Source organism: Papaver somniferum, unplaced genomic scaffold, assembly GCF_003573695.1.
Source record: "Papaver somniferum cultivar HN1 unplaced genomic scaffold, ASM357369v1 unplaced-scaffold_137, whole genome shotgun sequence".
In the NCBI taxonomy this organism is placed as follows: Eukaryota; Viridiplantae; Streptophyta; class Magnoliopsida; order Ranunculales; family Papaveraceae; genus Papaver; species Papaver somniferum.
Window position 1 is genome coordinate 19,141,423 of NW_020622934.1, and position 16,841 is coordinate 19,158,263.

Genomic DNA, 16,841 nt, shown 5'->3' on the forward strand with positions numbered 1-16,841 from the left:
GAGAATCAACTCTAGCTTATACAATTAGTATCACACAGGAGGTGTGGGGATTAGGTTTCCCAGTTGCTAGAGTTCTTCTTTATAGTCTCCAAATTAGGGTTTGCAATCTAAGTTACCTTAGTAATAGAGCATTCAATATTCACTGTTAGATGAAAACCTGATTATATTCACGCTAATATCTTTTGACCGTTAAATCGAACTTAGCTTGTTATACACAAAAAAAATGCACGTTCATTTAGGTTTGTGTAACCGTACCTAAACATGTACACCTAGTTGGTTCAACAGTAGTTAACCATATGGTTAGCCATATGAGCACTTTCATATCAACCTTATTCATCTTCACCATAACTAGTTCAAATGACTCAAAATAACTAGTTAGAGAGTTGTTCAATTGATTATATCTCATATAAGTATATAAGACACAATCGAAGAAAAAACGATTTTGATTTACTCGAATCTATTCATGAACATTATAGCCACGGTTTGCAAATAAGTATTCCTTAGTTTATATATATCTTAGTTCACGAATAAACCGTTTTTAGAAAATAACCCACTCAAGTATGCATACCTGTACGCATACTTAAGTACCCGGTTTGAGTTTGTTTTGAGTTCACAAACTCCAGCAGAAATTCACGGGATGTGAACTTCCGGCAGTACGCGTACGGGTACGCGGACTTAGCTTCCGGACTTCCTGAACCAGTAAAGTATGCATACTTTAGTTCAAGGATTTTGGACTTACACAAGTATGAGTTCACATACAATGTTTATATCCAATCAAGGTTATATATTCTAAACTCTCAATTCAATCATTGAAACATTTTTAGATGATGTTATATAGTTGTTATTCACAAACTATTTTTCATAAAATCAATTTTAAAGATATTGAAATAACCAACATGACTGTCGTCACTTGTAAAGATGAACTTGGCCAAAGCGAAAGCTTACCAACACATATTTCGAGAAATAAATAAGCGAGATAAACTCGACTCGAAATAACAAATGTGTATAATCGAAGTCTATATAGCAATACGGATTTTGTCTCAAGATAAGAAATAGAGTAGATAGACTTTTGAGTGATAAATAAGTTCAAGTCTCCAGATACCTTTTAGTCGACGAAGTTTCACCAGTTCCTTGAGTAGTTCTTCGTCTTTGCATGATGAACGCCGTGGAGTCTAGAGCTCAACTACACTTTCTATCATAGTCCGAGACATAGCTATAACTAGACTAGAAATCAAGACTTATAGTTTTGGCAACTAAACTTGACAAACAAGCTTGAGATAGCAACGCTTGCGAGTTCGACCGAGCAGTACTCTAACAATCTCCCCTTTTTTCAATTTTAGTGACAAAACTATCAATACATATGGAATACAAATAAATAAACTTTGCAGCTTCTCTTCCACATGCATGATCTCCTTAGTTCTTCAACATTATTCGAAATCTTCGTCACTTGCAAGTACTCCATTGATTCCAAAGATATTCAAATTGGCATCATCGTTGTTGAAGATTCGTAGCCATAACAATGAGAAAATAAAAGCTCTCAATCATTGTTACACACTGTCATAGTATTATTACACAACATCAAAGTTCAATTGTATCACAACTTTGACAATAATACTATGTTGATATGTATCACTCCCCCTTAGTCAATACTTTATCTCACATGAAAACCACTCCCCCTTACATAATGATCCGAAAACCATATGTATTTGTAGTGTGAACTACACATTAATTCTCCCCCTTTTTGTCAGTAAAATTGGCAAAGGTACGATAACTAGTGGGATCCTAATGAAATTTCCATAGAGACTCTTCATGAACAAAAGAAAGCATATATCAACTTTTTAGATGCAATCATATAGCCGAAACTAAATGCATTCATCAAGGAGTTTATAAAGATACAAGATAACCCATATAATATTCCATAGCTGCATTCCCCACAAAGATTTGGCAATTAATCACAAGTTCAATTAAGAACTCTCCCCCATAAAATGTCATTTCCGAAAGAACAACAAGAGCGACCTTACTTTCACAAGAAAAGAAGGATTTCTTTGGACATAACAAATCACATGAAACATGAATTTCTATCCAAAAACTCAATTAAATTAACCACAAGAGAACCCATGATTAATTTAATCGAAAATGCTCAACATAAGAGAACTTACGGAGCCGCACAGTATATACATAAAAATATGGATCAGGGAAGGTCAATACTGCGGAATAAACAAAGGTTCATTCTATCTTTCATCACTATTTGCACAATGACATAAAATAGACTTAATCTTTGTAAAAAAAAGCTCACCCTTTCTTCCATCAATATTTGCATAATGACATAAAAGGCTTAACTTTTGTTTGTCAAAAGTTCATTCATTCTTTTATCAATACTTGCATATCGACACATATGCAAGACTTAACTTTTGACCACGTATGGGACAATCATAGTTCACGGACGCAAACACACATATCCCATAACAAATTGCAATATATAAAACCATAAAGATTAATACTGTAAAATCATCTTCCAAACAAACTTTAGAATTTTAAAAAAAAATCTAAAAACATTGAAGATGAAAATCGTTGGACATAGCTATGTGTAATCACAATAATGGCTATTCCAAACTCTAGTTATTCTTGTTAAAAACACAAGAATAAAATTCTCATAAGAAGTTTTCCTAGACATTGAAACCTCTGAAAAATTCTTTATCGTCCCCGAACTCCTTGTCGTCAACATCCATGGGAACATATCGTTAGTGAAGAAAGGAGTCAATTCCAACAAACCTTGTAGGCTGATGATGTCGAACCAGGGCCTTCTGAATTTTAAGAGTTCTCATAACAAAAACCTTTATTTGTTGAATCTCCTTTCTTGTTTCCTTCAACTCTTCAAGAACATCAGAAAACTTCTGAGAATTGGAAGGAACAACTCTTGGCTTCCTCACATTCCTTCTTTTTCTTTTCAAAGTTGGAGGTATTGGAAATTTTTCTTTTTCCTTCATGATTGATGGCTTAACAATCATATTAACATATTTTCTATCAGAAGACATGATGGTTGGAGTATCCATATGCGTACGGGTTTGTGAGAGGAAGTCACAAAATAAGCTCAACAAGCAGTCTTTGGTTAAAAGAGTTTCAGGGAAGGAAAAATATATGTAGGGTTACGAAACCTTTAAACACACAGGTTCTTTTATACACAATTGTCAACCCTATAAAAGGCAGAATTGTCTAGTTTAACCCTCTTTTATTGATTAACCAGGGAAGTTTTTTCCAATATCAATTAGATATGAAAAGCGACATGAATTCCTGACTTTACAATACTCTCAGAGCAAAAAACAAAAGAAAATCAACACAACTGAAGTTCCCCCCCCCCCCTTAAAGCCCGAGGTGTGCAAAATCTTGTCTCTTTTAATCAGGCACATGAGACAAGATGCACTAATCAACACAATTTATGTTGTGCTGGGATGAACAATAATCAGTCCACCATATCCCTTTCGATTGGAATTCATAGAGCCCTGTTTCTCATAATTTTTAGACCATAAATTTATTTCCAATGGTCTTATCTTATCCTTGGAAACTAACTTCTTTGACGAAGATAAAATCTTACATACCTCTGCGGTCTTTTGAACAAGTTTGATCTTGTTTTTCTAATCGATTTGCTCTTCATTGAAGTTTGTTGACATGTCTCAAATTGTGTTTGTACTTGTAACACTTTGATAGTTCATGACCCGTAACATGGGTACCCGTATGAACACAAACTTGACCCAAAAAGACAAAGTTTCACAACAAAACAAGTCAAGACAAATTTTTTCTTAGTAAAACGATTTCACACGTCTTAGCTCAATAAATTTTACATTCTCATTAGAGAAAAATTCAGAGCATAAGAGTAGCAATTTTTGACAAGACAACAATACGAAAGACTCGAAAAGATTTGATATAAAACCAAATACTTATGCAAACATGTTCGTAGGTGATAATCCGGCTAGACGTTAGAAGAGCACAATTAGAGAATCAATAACACATTGCCATCAAGTATACCTGATAGTATCTCACCCAACCAGGTTTTTCTGAGTGAGATCTCAACCTTGTGATTAATTAGCATAAGTATGAGCTTTGAGCTCATCAAATGAAAGATGTTTTTGGTTAAACCTCTTTCTCCGAAACGTTGGAGGAAAATTGTTATGATGCAAAAAGTTATAATAAACCAACTTATTATCAAAATATGACTTATAGAGTTGATTCTTACCTAAAGCATTTTGTCTAGAATGACTTGGCAGCCTGTTGATGATTTCTTCATAACCTTCAATTATCACCTTTAAGTTATTCCTCATATCTTCATTGTTGCTTTCTTCTTCTGATGCTTTGTTGACATCAAGAATATCATTATCTCCCTTTTTGACAGAAGAAAATTCTTGATTTCTTCTTAGACAATCTTTGTTGAAATGTTTGTTATGCATCTGAGCATTTGAGGAACTCATCGAACTTACTTTCCTGGTAGAATACACAGGGTGAATACTGAAACCAACTGGTTTAGACATACGAATGTTAGTTACACCTTTGAGGATTAAATCTAAGGTGTGTTGAAGTCGAACAATGGAATTGTTACTCAACCGAGAGTTTCTCTTTTGCTTAACAAGACCTTTTGAATCACAAAAGAGACATACTTTCTGATCGCGGGGTTGATTAGATAGTGCAGACTTAACATCATCATTTGGATATTTCTTCCTTCCATGTGATGTGCAACATCCTTGATTAGTGGAGGTTTTAGGCACATCATTTTCAACAGGAAGGGATTCCGATTTTAGTTCTGGAACTGGAACACTTTCAGTTGTGATAGAAGTAGATGGTATAGAGGACCTTTTGGAACATCCTTGAATTGAGAGTTTTCTCAAGCGATGTTCAATTTCCAAAGTATCCTTTTTGAGGCTTGCCTCGAGTAAGATACGCGAAGATTGAACTTCAACATTTTCTTTGGAGTCACAGTCTCTCACAATACCACGAAGAACATTGACATTGTTTTTCAACCGATTAAACCTATCAACTTGGATTCTAACAAGATTTAGAATCATTTCACTCTCTTTAGTTGTTTCCCTTTCATCAACGGAGTTAGACTCTTTTGAAGGGTAATCGGGATAATACATGTCAGTGTCTGTCTGTCTCGTCATAACACTAGGTTCGCTCTATATTTGAGATTGACGAATCTTTATCTTTAATAGATATTGTCGAAACAGAACCTTTGTTTCTGGTGTTGTGTTTATCAGATATAACACTTCTTTCCATAGAGTCAGATCGCTACAAATACAGACTTATAAGGTCTTGAAACATGTTTGCCTACTCTGATACCAATTGAAAAAGTGGGGGTACAACAGCCTCACCCAATATTTCGCTTAGCAATCTGTATGGAATAACTCCAATATACTTTTAAGAGAATCAACTAGACAGTCAGACTCAATCTTAATAAAAAGTATATCAAAGAGTTATATCTCAATTTCTCGATTCAATACTTACTCAAGCAAATAACAATCTGCGGGTATGATTGAATACAAGAGAAATTAACTTGAACGGTACCAAAAACCAATATTCAAGGATCAATCAATTTCAATCAACAACCAAAGGTTGGATTTACCAATTGATCGATTCAACGCACAACCTGTGATATTTCAATTATATAACAAAATATAATGCGGAAAAGAAATAACACATACACCAGAAGCTTTGTTAACGAGGAAATCGCAAATGCAGAAAAACCCCGGAACCTAGTCCAGATTGAACACACACTATATTAAGTCGCTACAAACACTAGCCTACTACAAATTAACTTCGGTATGGACTGTAGTTTAACCCAACCAATCTCACACTGATTCAAGGTACAGTTGCGCTTTTTATGTCTCTGATCCCAGCAGGATACTACGCACTTGATTCCCTTAGATAATCTCACCCACAACTAAGAGTTTCTACGACCCAAAGTCGAAGACTTTAATAAACAAATCTGTATCACACAGAAAAGTCTACAGGAATAGATAAATATGTCTCCCACAGAGATACCTACGAGTTTTATTCCGTCTTTTGATAAATCAAGGTGAACAAGAACCAATTGATATACGGGACTTATATTCCCGAAGAACAGCCTAGAAATATCAATCACCTCACAATAATCTTAATCGACTAGCGAAATAAGATATAGTGGAATCACAAACGATGAGACGAAGACGTTTATGACTAATTTTATATCTTGCCTATCGGAGAAATTAATCTCGAGCCAATTTTACAATTGTACTCAATACGATAGAAACAACAAAATCAGATCACGCAACTACAGAGAAAATAGTTGGTTCTGGCTTCACAACCCCAATGAAGTCTTCAAGTCGTTAACCTACGAGGTATCGGTAGAAACCTAAGGTTAAAGGAGAATTGACTCTAGCTTATACAACTAGTATCACACAGGAGGTGTGGGGATTAGTTTCCCAGTTGCTAGAGTTCTCCTTTATATAGTCTCCAAATCATGGTTTGCAATCTAAGTTACTTTGGTAATAAAACATTCAATATTCACCGTTAAATGAAAACCTGATTAGATTCAAGATAATATATTTCAACCGTTAGATCGAACTTAGCTTGTTATACACAAATAAAATGCACGTTCATTTAGGTTTGTGTAACCGTACCTAAACGTGTACACCTAGTTGGTTCAACAGTAGTTAACCAAATGGTTAGCCATATGAGCACTTTCACATTAACCTTATTCATCTTCACCATAACTAGTCCAAATGATTCAAAAGAACTAGTTAGAGAGTTGTTCAATTGATTAGATCTCATAGAAGTATATAAGACACAATCGAAGCAAAAACGATTTTTATTCACTCGAATCGATTCATGAACATTACAGCCGCGGTTTGCAAATATACATTCCTTAGTTTATATATATCTTAGTACACGAATAGACCGTTTTTAGAAAATAATCCACTCGAGTATGCATACCGGTATGCATACTTAAGTACCCGGTTTGAGTTTGTTTTCAGTTCACAAACTCCTGCAGAAATTCACGGGATATGAACTTCCGGAAGTACGTGTAAGGGCACACGGAGTTAGCTTCCGGACTTCCTGAACCAGTAAAGTACGCATACTTTAGTTCAAGGATTTTGGACTTACACAAGTATGAGTTCACATACAATGTTTATATCCATTCAAGGTTATATATTCTAAACTCTCATTTCAATCATCGAAACATTCTTAGAGGATGTTATATAGTTGTTATTCACAAACTATTTTTCATAAAATAAATTTTCAAGACATTGAAATAACCAACATGTCTTTCGTCACTTGTAAAGATGAACTTGGCCAAAGTGAAAGCTTACCAACACATATTTCGAGAAATAGATAAGCGAGATAAACTCGGCTCGAAATAGAAAATGTTTATAATCGAAGTTTATATAACAATACGAATTTTGTCTCAAGATAGGAGATAGAGTAGATAGACTTTTGAGTGATAGATAAGTTCAAGTCTCCACATTCCTTTTAGTCAATGAAGTTCCACCGGTTCCTTGAGTAGTTCTTCTTCTTTGCATGATGAACGTCGTGGAGTCTAGAGCTCAACTACACTTTCTATCCTAGTCTAAGACTTAGCTATAAGTAGACTAGAAATCAAGACTTATAGTTTTGGAAATTAAACTTGACAAATAAGCTTGAGATAGCAACTCTTGCGAGTTCGACCGAGCAATGCTCTAACATATGGTATATGTAGTGTGCTAGCTACTTAAAGTGCTGATGTGTTGTAAGAATATGTTAATACTAGTATTATGGTATATTTCAGTATACGGTTTTCATATAATCATGTTTAAGCGAAAAGTATGTTGATTATGAAGCTGAAATTCCAATATTGTATACTAAACATGTATAACTTCGTACCATTTTTCAACTGCAATTTCTTTCTGGAATAACACGGAAGGAAAGGAAAAGAATGAGTCATTGGGCATTAGAAGATGTTATTAAGTAGGCCCAGTAGATACTTGGAACAAATAGGCATCCATATTGGGCCTAATTTAAACGCCGTATGCTAATAGTGAAAACTACAGGGAAACCCAGTTTTCAGATTTTCTCCACCGTGAAACCCACGGACAGAAATTCTCACGCGCGCACCCATTTTTTGGGACAAAATTTCTCCGAATCCCATATTTTCTAAAATTCTACATTTCGTTTTTTTCGTCATATCCTTAAGGTTTCTTTATTCTGTATCTTATAAGCTTTATGGAAAAGTTATAGATCTGATGCTTGTTCAATCAATGGATTCCTTGGTTGAGATTTGATGTCTTACTTAGCAGAGAAACTCATGGATGGGTGTTGAGTTATAAGACATGAGAGGAATATGAAACAGTGGTGATGATCATGGATTGCTGGTTAAGGTGACTGATGGCGAAATTCATGAGACAGATAGAGAGCTTGGCCAAGTTTGAAAAGAACAGGGAAAGAAGAAATAGGTTACTGTAATTAATGGTAGTAGTGATGATAATCAGTGATGGGGAAAACTGAAGAAGATGGAGTTGAGACTCGATATTTTAATGATGTTGTGCTATCAATGGTGTTTGATGTTATCGTTATCAGTAGTATGAACGGTGATGATGGATAAGGAGGAAGTGTACTATCGTCCATTTGAGTTGTTGGGGTTATCGGTAACTGAAGATGGAGAAGAGATGGAGGAATACAAAGATTTGTGTTGTTCGATGGAAGAAGTGGGCAGTTGTTAACGAAACTCGGATGGAGTTCAGATTTTAATAAAGTGGGAAGAAACTAAAAGGAATTGTATTAAAGCATTAATATGAATTGAATTTGGCAGTAGAGATGGAGCTCATGGTTTGTGTAACTAAATTGTATTGACACCATGAAACTAAATAAGCAAAAATATGATACATAGTCGTACTTGTTAAGGTACCATCCAATCTAAGACATGTGGGTGAAAATTTCGCAAGTGTCTCTTTTTCCATGCCATGATGAATGTACAGAGCAATGTAGAATCATATTTCACTTGGATTGCTGTTTAATTTGTTGTTCAGTGACATGAGCGTTGCTTTATATTGTTGGATTCAACATATTGGATTCACATAGGTTAATTTTTATAGGAAATTCATGTAGACTACTCTTTGGTAGTGACATTTAAGTTGTTTACTTTTTATAGGAAATCAATCTGGCACTGCAAAAGCAATAAGTTACGTAGATGATGATGATGTGGTTATGACTGCATAACATGTCATTCAGTCGAGAAACTGTATGCATAACATGTTATGCATTCGTGAAAATGGATGCATAACCTGTTATGCATCTACAAAATTTGTTGCATAACTTGTTATGCAGTCCAGAAAACCTGCATAACCTGTTATGCGTCCGAAAATATGGCTACATAATGCATTATGCATCGAGAAAATAGATGCATAACTTGATATGCATCCGTAAATATGGATGCATACTGCATTATGCATCAATTTTTTATATGTACGGCTAAAATCAACCAAAACAATGGTTACATAACTTGTTATAGATGCATAACTTTGTTATGCAGATGCATAATTTGTTATGCAGTCGAGAAAATGGTTGCATAATTCGTTATGCGTCTGCAGAATGTGTTATGCATCGTTTTTGGTGACTGCATAATGGTTAAGTATCAAGTTTTCAAAAAAATTCCCTAAAATGAGGATCACCTCCGATTTTTTCGTTAAAAACAAAAATTTGATATTCTTGTTTGTACTCGTTGCATACCTCTTTTAAAAAGATTTCCAACGATATAAATTTGTAAAATTCTAAGGCGCGGATTTTTAGATATGTTATGTCCAAATTGCGCTGCCAATTATACCCCTGAAAAAGATGGTATGCATAACGAGTTATGTCTGAAAAGATAGTATGCATAACCAGTTATGTATTGATTCATATAATAATTTCATATAATTATGGGTGTCACGGTATACAAAATTAATTGTGGGTCTGAGAACGAGAATATTATTTTTTTGGGTCTCCCCCTAATTTCCCCATGCTAATAAGGTACGCCAGAAACGCGTTATCTGGGAACCTCAAAAAATTCATGTATTGGATCTGGTGGTTCAGTAGGATGGCCGTTTAGTACGGGAATGAACACAAAAAATCTCGTGATTGGTACATTAGGGTTGGAAATTTTATGGAAAAATATGAAAACCCTTAGGTATTGTAGAAGTAGAAAAATCCCAAAAATGGAACTAAAGGAGTATAATTTTTAACTGTTACAGCGATAGACTCCGAACATGAGATTGCCTTATAAATTTATGGATACATGAGAAGTGGCAGAATTTTTATCCTGTTGAGAGGGTCTTGTGTAAGCTCGTCATCATCAATATCATCTTAGGGAAGACAACTTTGCTGCAGACACACTTGCTAAGTTAGGTGCTAATTTTGGATACAAAATCCGCGTGCCTTTTTTGGTTGTTTTATACAAGGAGGAATTTCGCGAGGGCATTCCCTTGCGATGTCAGGTTTGCGTAGTTTTTGTTTCAAATGATGCAGTTTACCAGGAAAATATAAAAAAAAAAGACTATGTTAGGAATACTTTGCACAACTAAACAATTATGTTCCAAAAATAAATACAAAAATAATGAACATTTGTCATGGGTGAATTATTGTCCTGTTAACTTTTAAGGGTAACTGTTACAAGGTCAGTCATTTGACTTATCCCTATAATAGGTTACCATGTCACTATGATTCTAGTTGTACCGTTTGATTTCTCTTTTAGTTTTCTACTAACTTCTCTTGTGATAAAGCTATATAAGCCTCTTCCTCTTTTAATTTTCCAACTGGAAACTAGAAAAAGAATGTGATGAACCGGATAATTACGCCTCCGACGCTATTCTGAGCAGGCTGAAACAGTCCGAAGTGCACTCGTATAGTGACGGACCATAAATATTCTCTTCTCGTCAGGTTATTGCAAGCATGCTTCGCAAGCATGATGTCTCAAAAACATTTTCCGTATGGATCCAATTTATCCTTGTTTTGCCAAGGGTGAAAGGCCATAAAGGTTAATTCTGATGCATTTTGCATCCATCACAAGCTTTTGAGTATTGTCCAGGAATAACACATGCCTTGAATTTGCACATAGGCCATTGCAAGCTTATTTATATCTTCTTGCTTAGCTTCGTCATTAAGCTGAATCATGCATTGTTCTTAGTAGTGCCATGGATCAGGATCATGTCATCATTTCCTTGCATCATCGTTGTGATGAAAGTGGATGATGCAGGCTCCCTGAACATGCGTACCGATTTAGTTCTGGGCCATGCCCAATCTAGAATTGGTGAAATCCACGTCAAATATCTTTATAGGAAATATGAGCATACAAGGAAATGGATTGTAACTTACCCCATAAAATATGGTAACAAACATCTTTTACGTCGCATTGCAAGCCAGATGATATGATTTACCATAATTTTATAATCACCTCGCAATTAGATGATATGAGAGATAAGGCGCTCGACCAACAATCAAGCAACTTATTGCTGCTGACATGTACCCTTATCCGTACCTTGAAGGGATTAAGAGCGGAAAATAGTTCATCAACATCGAGATCATCAATTAAAGCCAACTCGTGTATTAAAGATAAAGTTAAGCAAAGCCTGGTACGTATAGGTCAAAGGATCTTTCGCGAATGATGCACAAGAGTGTTCATCATTGGCCTTCCAAGTGTGTCAAGGTAGTTAGTTCTTAGTTTAGAAACACGTCGACAATGATTCCTACGCATCATGAGTCTCTCTTGAGAAGCAATACTTCTAAAGGATGCTTTCACATAATATATGCATTACCGAATAAGCTTTCAAGATTATTGCTAAATTCCTTGTTAGTGCACCTTCAACAAACACCACTTCCTTAATATATATATTGTTGACATTTAAAAGTAGAAAACGGGGAGAACTTGGACATGTACCAAGTCCACCTACTTTAGCGACATCGAGTTTCAGAAATAACACCATAATAGTGACCAACCAGTTATGGCCAGATACCCAACTTGAATATTGCACCATATTAGTACAATATCGCTCTTGGAAGGCCTCCCACCGATACAATACACCATTATGGTGTTATTCGCACTTAATTAACCTCCCATTGGTGTGCTGCACCATTATGGTGTTATTCGCACTTAGACAGCCTCCTACTGGCGTTATGCATCATTGCACTGGAACTTTTTTTTTTGGCCAACATGCCATGCATGCACAACACAAGCTTGAGATGAATTTCCATCTCATTCAATGACGCATCTTTGAGCATGCATCATGCGAGAAATGCGGGTGTTCATTGTACCCCATTTAAATCATTTCGTCCCTGAAATTCAAAATAAAAATTATTATGGACAATCTTCGTCCCTTGAGATTAACTTTTCAAAGAGTAACATTTAAATCTCTCGTGACAATGGCGAAAATAAATACGAATCACCCGTAAAAACGCTTTATCAAACATCGGTTTTCGTAGACTTCTCGGTTTAATCTTTGAAATCAACGAGAAACTATTCCAGGGCTTCTACCACTTTAAACTAAGGTTTCTAGGAAAAAATCAAAATTGTACACATTTTTAAAAATATGTGTAGAAAAATGAATAAATAAAGAGGGTGAAAGGATAAACCTAACAGAACTGAGGGTATCACGCACTCCCTCCGTCCCTGTATAAAAGGCGGAGAAGTGTAAATCTCGTCAAATAAGAAAAATTTAGTTTTCCTAAATTTTCCTAATACTACCTGATTTGCCCATATTTATTGTTATGGTAATTAATGAATATCTCTTCAAATAAGAAAACTGTGTGTTTATTGGAAGGTTACCCATATTAAATATTCTCTAATATTCTGTTACTTAAAAGAGCCTATATACTCCGTGAAGAAAAAAAAACTCGAACCATTCTCTTCGTCTTCCACCTCCTCCTCTAGTTTTTTGTTCAATCCCATTGATGATCAACAATTCTTCTGTTCTCTCTTCATAAACCAAAATTTTACCCATAAACCAAGATATATTGGAGGCAAAACGTTGGAGCCAAAATTTTAAACCAAAATTTTGAAATTTCAAGTTTCCAAATGTTAATCACAACCAACAGGAGCTCAAAATCAATCAAATTTTTCTGAGTAAATTTCAAAATTTGAAATTTTCAGAATTGCTTAATTGGTTTGAAATTTCTTTTTTGGAGCCAAAATTATCTCCAAATTTAAAGCTAAAGATATGTACTGTTTCTATAAATATGGTGTTAGAAATCTTTTGTTACCAAACAAAGAGAGATGGAAATTGATTTGAATCAATTGCCAGAAAATAATGATAACTTTAATTTACCTCCACCACCCCCTCCCCCACCCCCTCCTAATCCTCCTGATTTGAATCTACCCGCAGAAGAAGAGCCGATTTTTCCTACCAACATACAGTGTAACAAGAGAAAAAATCTCACTATTGATAAAAAAAGACTAATCATACAAATGATTTTTAATGAAACTATTCATGATAAGTTACCAAGAGGTGTGTTGTTAAAGGTTGCTAATCATTTTTTGTAGGGAAAAGATCCGTTGAAAGACTTTGGCGTGCTGCAAAAAACAGTATTCAAAATGGAAGTCCTGCTAATGTTTCCTCAAGAATGCCCAAAAAGATTGGTCGCAAAAAAATACAGATTGATCTGGAGATGATGAGCTTGATTCCTTTCCGTCGGAGAACAAATATAAGATCAACAACAAAGGCTTTGGGGATGTCAAAGACCACTGTTTGGAGAAGAATCAAAGATGGAAGTATTAAAGCACACTCAAATGCTATTAAACCAGGCTTCTCACTCAAAACAAGAATAGCAAGACTTAAGCATTGTCTTGAGATGCTAGATGAGAGTGTATCCCCAACAGTATTTTCTGGTATGTACGACCGTATTCACATTGATGAAAAGTGGTTCTATATGTCTAAGACGACTCAAAAGTATTATCTTCATCCAATGGAAGCGTCGCCGGTACGTAGATGTACCAGTAAGAATTTTATTCCAAAATTTATGTTTTTGTCGGCATTAGCTCGTCCCCGATATGATGAATACGTAAATACTCCATTCGACGGGAAAATTGGAATGTGGGCGTTCGTTTTTATGGAGGCCGCAAAGAGGAAAAGCAAAAATCGAGTTGCAGGTACTCTTGAGATGAAACCGATTAAGTCAATCACACAAAAGGTTACTCGCGAGTTTTTGATCAACAAACTACTCCCTGCTATCATACAAAAATGGCCACATGACGGTCGTACAATCTTCATTCAACAAGATAATGCAAGGCCACACATTGCTATTGGTGATGAACAATTTTGTGAAGCTGTTCGAGAATTTGGATTGGATGCGCGCATATGTTTTCAACCTCCAAATAGTCCAGATTTAAATGTCAATGATCTTGGATATTTTAGATCTATAGATGAACATCAACACTCCGAGGCTCCAAATACCGTGCCTGAATTGGTTGCGGGCGTGGAAAAGTCTTTTCGAGAGTATCCAAGTTACCTGATAAACAACGTATTTCTAACGTTACAAACGTGCATGAATGAAATATTAAAGAAGAAAGGAGATTATGATTATTATATCCCACATATGAAGAAAGATCATTTGATTAGAATTGGTGAATTGCCAACTTGCATTCAGTGTGACAGTGAAGTCATAACCGCAGCAAAAGAAGCGCCTGAGGCTCTACAACATCAACTATATCAACAAGAAAATGAAACACCACATGAATGATCTTCACATTTGTCTTTATAGTATTGAATTATTTAGATTTTTTTTCATTTTAGTTCGTCAGTATTGGCATTTTTAGATTAGTTTTCATTTTATTTATCAGTATTGGAGTCTTTAGGTTAGTTTTATTTTTAGTTTTCAGTATTGGAGTGTATGAATTAGTTTTCTTTTCAGTTTGTCAGCATTGGAGTTTTTAGATTTGGTTAACTTTCGTTTCTACTGTATGTTAGTTTTCGTTTTTTTATTCCTTTCTTGTGAAGGATTTAGTTTTCTGCAAGTCCTAAAATATCAATAGACATATATACACAACCAATGCAAACAATAATGGTTTAAAGACTATAGATCAAAAAGAAAAAAGATAGCACGCGAAAATGTTTTATGCCAGCCCATGTTACTGTAACTTTTTGAAGGTAATATTTCCTACAAATCCAACATATAGCTGCAGTTGTGCAAGATACAGAGCATGAGTTCTTCCCTAAGAACCTGCTACATTTCTAAAAACAATATTAACCTAGTTGGTTTTTTTTTTTGGCTGCTGGTATGCCTACTTATGTTTTACACGGCCGTACAGCTATAGCCTATCTATCTAAACACAGTGAATTATCAACCATGGACCACATTTTGGATCCATACAATTGACCTTGTACAAATCGATAAGGATGAGATCATTTTTCATTTTATCATCACTGTTTACAAAAGATGGAAGAACAAATAAGCACACATAAAACATGAAAGAATATGCAATATATAATCTCATCTGGCATACAACACATATACTAGTACACAAGAATATGTAATCAAAAAGAAAAAATAAAGAATTTGTTAAGACAATTTTTTTCCATTGATAGAGATAATTAAACTTACAGTAGATAAGTTTTCCAAAGAAAACCTTTTTAATTGACTCCATCGAACAGAAACTAATGAAACCAAAATAAACTAGCCATGAAACCCTAGATAAATCTTAACATAGAGCATACCCGGTGATGGTTTTTAATCAAAAAACTTTGGCAAATATATCTTCACCATATCATAAATGACCGATTGACATTCCATCATCTCAGTTTTGTTACGTTCCATCATCTCAGCAAACTCACGATCCATCATCTCAGCAAACTCACGTTCTATCTTCTCAAGTTCCATCATCTCAGAAAACTCACTATCCATTATCTCAGCAAACTCACAATCCATCATCTCAGCAATCTCACGATCTATCATCTCATCAATCTCACTATCCATCTTCTCAATTTTCTCACTCATTGTGTTTGAAGAGAAGTTAAGAAATTCCACATAATAAAAAGAAAAAAGAAAGATGAAGAGATTCATGGAAGAAACCATATTGATGGGAATGTTTTGTATCAGTAATGCTCCTAGGGAATCACTGTTAGCATTGAATGGGAATGTTTTGATTATTCTAGGGAATCACCGTTAGAAATAACTAGCTTTGCTGATACCCGTAAGCATAAATAAGGGTAAACAAGAAAGAATTCACATCGGGAGTAGATTTCTGCCTATATATAGGTACTACAGATTTACATTTCTCCGCCTTTTATACAGGGACGGAGGGAGTAAAAAATAGAAGCTTAAACCTTTTTATCATTTCAATACAAATTCCTTTTTTTTAGCATTTTAAATTTTTTTCTAGCTCAAACAAAGTCCAGAAAACGGTTGGAGATTTAAGACCCAACAAAGTAACGAAAATAGGTTATCAACTTTTCTAATTTATGATTCTAAGACACTAATACCTTTATTTAACTAACATGAACATACTTTAACCTTTGAAATAAAACAAGACACTGTATTATTATAAATATGAATTGTTTTACCCCTCCATCACTTTTGAGACATTCTGTAGCTCAAACAAAGATCATAGATGCTTTGGAGCTTCATATCTACCTTTATGGTGAAGTATATCACAACGTAACTCCACAAGATGTGAAACATTCCTGTTTCTAGCGCCAAAATGTAGTTGTAGAAAATCTTTTTAGCGGTTCCAACATACAAATTACTTTTTTCTGATCATTCTGAAATCTTTTTTAGATTAAAAAGAAAAGTAGAGAATGTTTGGAACTTTAAGACCTAAAAAAATAACGAAGATGTGCTATCAACTTGTCTTATTTATGACTCCATGACTAGAATAC

At 34.9% G+C, this 16,841-nt stretch overlaps 1 protein-coding gene across 1 annotated transcript; it reads left to right on the top strand.

The window, feature by feature from the left end:
- Nucleotides 1-13,243: 13,243 nt before the first annotated feature.
- LOC113334645 lies at nucleotides 13,244-14,706 on the top strand. The gene is made up of 2 exons (XM_026580853.1): nucleotides 13,244-13,385; nucleotides 13,511-14,706. Exons 1-2 carry the CDS (start codon nucleotides 13,244-13,246, stop codon nucleotides 14,704-14,706), a joined length of 1,338 nt encoding a protein of 445 aa, XP_026436638.1.
- Nucleotides 14,707-16,841: the final 2,135 nt, after the last annotated feature.

Bases quoted from the DNA above. Each gene is read 5' to 3' on its own strand.
- LOC113334645 (XM_026580853.1), top strand. From the start codon at position 13,244: ATGGAAATTGATTTGAATCAATTGCCAGAAAATAATGATAACTTTAAT. The intron at 13,386-13,510 runs GTAACAAGAGAA...CATTTTTTGTAG, and splicing joins TTTTCCTACCAACATACAGT to GGAAAAGATCCGTTGAAAGA.